Genomic DNA, 5,000 nt, shown 5'->3' with positions numbered 1-5,000 from the left:
AGAGTCTGTTTTGAAATTCGGGAGCAGCCAGACCCACGTGACGCGTTCGTCCAATCAGCTGCCATGTGTTGCGTTCGTCACGCTCATCCCCCTCGTCGTTTCCAGTAAGTGTTTTAACATAGGTGTATAAAGTGGCCACTACGGCAGGAAGTGGTTAGTGACCGTTAACAGTGGACTGACGCATGTTTTTTCATGAACCGTACCACGCCTAGATGTTCCAGCAGTGAGAGGTCTCACTCTGTAGCTAAAACAGAGACCTGAACACAGGGTGAAAAGAGGAGCTGCAGCAATGAGCAGTACAACAAAAAATATGATGTTTTTTGAAAATTTAACCATGTAAACCTATTCTGATACAACCTCTAAATACAATTATGAAGCTGAAAATGAGCATAATATGAGCACAAGTCTGTGCTGTGTTTATTTTCTGTCCTGTGTTCCTTTGCTAGCATCTTTAATAAACCAAATCTAGCGCTAGGAACAGCAACATCACACCGCCGGTCGGACTGACTGCTAGTGTGGGCGGTGTCATGTTCTTTAGTCTGTTGCCCAACAGGTACATTAGCTCTCCAAGCTACCGTTAGTCAAAGTGTTGACGTATGAAAGCATCAAACATGCATTTCAGATGAAGGAGATGAGAGGATATCCAGTTGTTCCTTGCCCCTGTTTTCTCAGCGCCATTACATTGTGTGTACGAGAGACACAGGAGTTTTCTACCTGGAAGTTATTGTAAACAAACATGGTGATTGGGTCTGTAAAGACATGTGAAGCGACAGATACTGTAGCAAGGCAGCAGAGCTTCCAGCTGCTGCAAAAAAAAGCTGCTTAAAAAAGTAAGAGATAAAGGCATTAAAAAAAAAAAAAAAAAAGAAGAGCTCAAACTCAGTCTGTTTCTGGGTGATGAGCTGCTCTGATCTGCTGGTTTTACTGGTTCAGGGTCCTGACAGCGCCCAGTTGCCATGGTGACGGAGTATCTGCCGAGCCAGAGATGTCGCTCTTTATCAGCCAGGCCGGTCAGCTGTCTCTGTTTGTGTGTGTGTGTCTCTGTGTGTGTGTCTGTGTATGTCTGTCTGTTTGTGTGTGTCTGTGTGTGTGTGTGTGTGTGTGTGTGTGTGTGTGTGTGTGTGTGTGTGTGTGTGTGTGTGTGTGTGTGTGTGTGTGTGTGTGTGTCTGTGTGTGTGTGTGTGTGTGTGTGTGTGTGTATGTATGTGTGTGTGTGTGTGTCTGTCTGTTTGTGTGAGTGTGTCTCTGTGTGTGTGTGTGTGTGTGTGTGTGTGTGTGTGTGTGTGTGTGTGTGTGTGTGTCTGTCTGTCTGTGTGTGTGTGTCTCTGTGTGTGTGTGTGTGTGTGTCTGTCTGTCTGTGTGTGTGTGTGTGTCTCTGTGTGTGTGTGTGTGTGTGTGTGTGTGTCTCTGTGTGTGTGTGTGTGTGTGTGTGTGTGTGTGTGTCTGTGTGTGTGTGTGTGTGTATGTGTGTGTGTGTGTGTGTGTGTGTGTCTGTGTGTGTGTGTGTGTGTATGTATGTGTGTGTGTGTGTGTGTGTTCTGTGTGTCGTGTGTGTGTGTGTGTGTGTCTGTGTGTGTATGTACGTGTCTGTGTGTGTGTGTGTGTGTGTGTGTCTGTGTGTGTGTGTGTGTGTGTCTGTGTGTGTGTGTGTGTGTATGTATGTGTGTGTGTGTGTGTGTGTGTCTGTGTGTCTGTGTGTGTATGTATGTGTGTGTGTGTGTGTGTGTCTGTGTGTGTGTGTGTGTGTGTGTGTGTGTGTGTGTGTGTGTGTGTGTGTGTGTGTGTGTCTCTGTGTGTGTGTGTGTGTGTGTGTGTGCGTCCGTCGTCCCTGCAGTGCTATGGGAAGGCTAATTGTATTCTAATTACAAAACCATCAAACACACGAGGCGTCAGACAGCTACCTTCCACCCCCAGAAACACACAGTAAATGGAGCAGTGAAGTGTGTGTTCAGCCTGCTGCGTCTATGAAAACCACGTGCTCCATGACAGAAAGCGTTCTGCGGGAGAACAACCAAACACACGTTGGAGAAACTCGCAAATAAAGTGCAATCTAACGCGCTGTAATCTCATCTACATTTGGAGTCATATGAGATGAGATATCGTGAAAGAAACAGGCTTATTTTTATTTCACATTAACATATACGTAACTAAAAGTGAACTCGTTTTCAGATATCACTATTAACCCTTTTTCTAAACGTTTCTATATCAGAATTTTGGGTTTCTTTCAACCAACTTAAAAAAAAAAAAAAAAATAACCTGGATAGCTCCATACAACGCTCTTCACAGGTAAAGAAATCCGTTCACTACTTTTATTGAATGTGAGGGTTCAATTTGACATCATTTGAGGAAAAAAAAGATAAAAGAACATTGAAAAAAGTGACAAAAAAGTCGGAAAGAGCTTCAAAAACGAGGGGGGGGGGAAAAAAATACAAAAATGTCAAAATAGCGCAGACAAAAATTTTCAAAAACATTGGAAAAAGTGACAAAAATACTTGGATAAAAGTGACAAAAATGTCAAAATTTGGACCCTGAAAAACATAACGTTGCATAGTCGACTGGAAGACAACACCAGGGTTAATATGTTTGGGCGTTGTATGACTAGGAAATGAAGGGAGAGAACTGTGGAACTAAACGTAAACCAGGGACGTCGCACTTCATGATTGGTGACTTAAAAAACCTCGTCTGAAACATTCAACGTAATCTAAAGTACTGAATGTGGTTGGCTGTATGCATTTGGTATGTTTCTATGTATGCATGTGTACGTGTATTTCCAATACATCCACAGAGGGAGGCGAAAAGAGAGTTTATCAGTATGCATTTCAGTTGACAGTATTACAATTTTGTATTGCAGGTTTTCGTGGATGTTTTTGTGTGATGTGTCAGAGTTATACTCTGCTCCTGAAAAGTGTGTCTTATTTTAAGTTTTCAATCATAGAAATGGCAAAGTGTATTGACTACTTAATGGTCAACTACTACTTGTTGGGCCTTTTTAGGCCTTTATTTCCATAGGACAGATGAACGAGTAAACCTCTACATATGTGCGCCCGCTCTACCAACTGAGCCACATAAAACAAGCTACAGAAAGACGGCCTTTAATAACCGATCAGTCACAATTCTTTAGCTTGCAAGTTTGTTCATATAAACCAATTAATTTAGTCCTCGAGATGTGTGGACCACGACGCAGCGTTGGGTGTCGGTTGGACATTGATGTCAACATCTTCGTCTGACTGGTTTTTAAATAAAAGATGATAGAAAATGAGATAATCAGATGATGTAAAATGAAATAAGACGACACAAGACATGAAAGCAGCTACGGAGATGAAACGAGATCTGTGGCGATGATCTGAAAGTTGGCTGATGTCTCTTGTGTTTTTTAGGAGCAAAATTAAAGTGAGGAATCAAATCAGTGAGTTTGAGAACTTTTGAATGCAAAGAGAAGAGAAGTTTTGGAAAGTGTTTGTTCCACTCGCTGTGTCCAAATGGCTTCTTTAAAGTTATTTTTACAGTCTGGCTTCTACTCGAGGTCTTTAATCATTTAAAGTACTTCATCTGCACCGCATCAAACTCAGACTGATTTCTAATAAAACAATCTTAAATGTTAAATTTAACTTAAATTGTCATCATGACTTTTGAATGTTTGAGAAACTAATCCTTCCCCCCTTTTTTTTCTCTCTGTCTGCCAATCACAGCCTCCCCACCGCCGAGTGACCTTCTCCACAGCCAATCAGGCGCAGGACCTGCAGGACGCGTCCCAACACAGCTACTACGACAGCGGCCTGGAGGAGTCGGAGACGCCCAGCTCCAAGTCGTCGTCAGGGCCACGGATCGGGCCCCTGGCGCTGCCAGAGGATCACTACGAGCGGACCACGCCCGACGGCAGCATCGGCGAGATGGAGCACCCGGAGAACGGTAAGACCAGGTGGAGTTTCCCCTCTCCCTCTACACCTATTTTCACCTCCTCCATCCATCCATGCACACACACTCAAAAACCCTGCTGGCTTTCACACTCACTAACACTCTTTTCATAACACACACACACACACACACACACACACACACACACACACACGCATGTCAAAATGTGGCGTGTCAGCAGGAATGTTAACGTCGTATTTTTAATCAGACTCCCACAATTCCCTGCGCTGTTCGTTAAAGAGGTGTGTGACCTCACAGCAGCACAACATAATCAATATGCAACATAATCAACTCCCACGGCTTAACGAATTAACATCCCAATTATGTAAATCATACTCAGTCCAACCTTCCATCAGCTCCACTTATAGATCCACAGAGGGAGGCTAGCTGGGAACACGCTAACACAATACACTTTGTCATCCTCTTGTTAGCATGTTGGTTGACAGCAGCTTTTAAAACATGTAGCTAACATTAACAGGTTAATGGGAAAGGTAGCCAGGTAGCTGAGTAGAGATGCTAATGATGCTACATCAACATAATTATTCACCTTGTTGTCTAAACACAACACACACCAAAGTGTTTTCACTTTTGAGTGACTTGTTAGCATTATGCTAGCATGACTCAGCATGTTGACTCTTACAGTTCTGCCTGTTTTGATTCGAAAAACACTAAAAACTGAGTTGTAAAAACTCTCTTACATTGCTGAAAAGGTGTAAATGATGCTAATGATGCTACATCACCCCAGAGGTTTACCACAACACACATAAAGATGTTTTTAGCTTTATTATTGATGAGTTTGAAGCCAGTTACTAGCTGTGATCAAATGTACAAATATTGTTAGCATGTATTCTCATAATGAAATACTGAAATCTGGGAAATACAACTGTGTTGTTTTTATGATATTAACTTTGATGCTGACTTTTAACTGAATAGCTTTGGTGTAACTTAAAAGTTGAAACACAGTAAGCGGGTAAAACATAGACATTACGCTAGCAAATTATTACCATGACGTTAGCATGTTGACTTCGTATGCTTCTGCCTGTTTTAATGTAGAAACTGAGCAGCAAAAAAGCCTCATTGTTGCT

General features: G+C 42.4%; 1 protein-coding gene across 1 annotated transcript in view; it reads left to right on the top strand.

Moving 5' to 3' along the window:
* LOC144524040 (protocadherin-1-like) overlaps positions 1–5,000 on the top strand; it is a 248,138-nt gene that overhangs the window by 120,187 nt on the left and 122,951 nt on the right. The window contains exon 5 of the mRNA XM_078260004.1: positions 3,690–3,909. Coding sequence (XP_078116130.1) covers positions 3,690–3,909 — 220 coding nt within the window. The remainder of the gene's footprint in view (positions 1–3,689; positions 3,910–5,000) is intronic.

This window comes from Sander vitreus, chromosome 10, assembly GCF_031162955.1.
Source record: "Sander vitreus isolate 19-12246 chromosome 10, sanVit1, whole genome shotgun sequence".
Lineage (NCBI taxonomy): Eukaryota > Metazoa > Chordata > Actinopteri > Perciformes > Percidae > Sander > Sander vitreus.
This window is presented reverse-complemented; position numbering and strand designations above follow the sequence as displayed.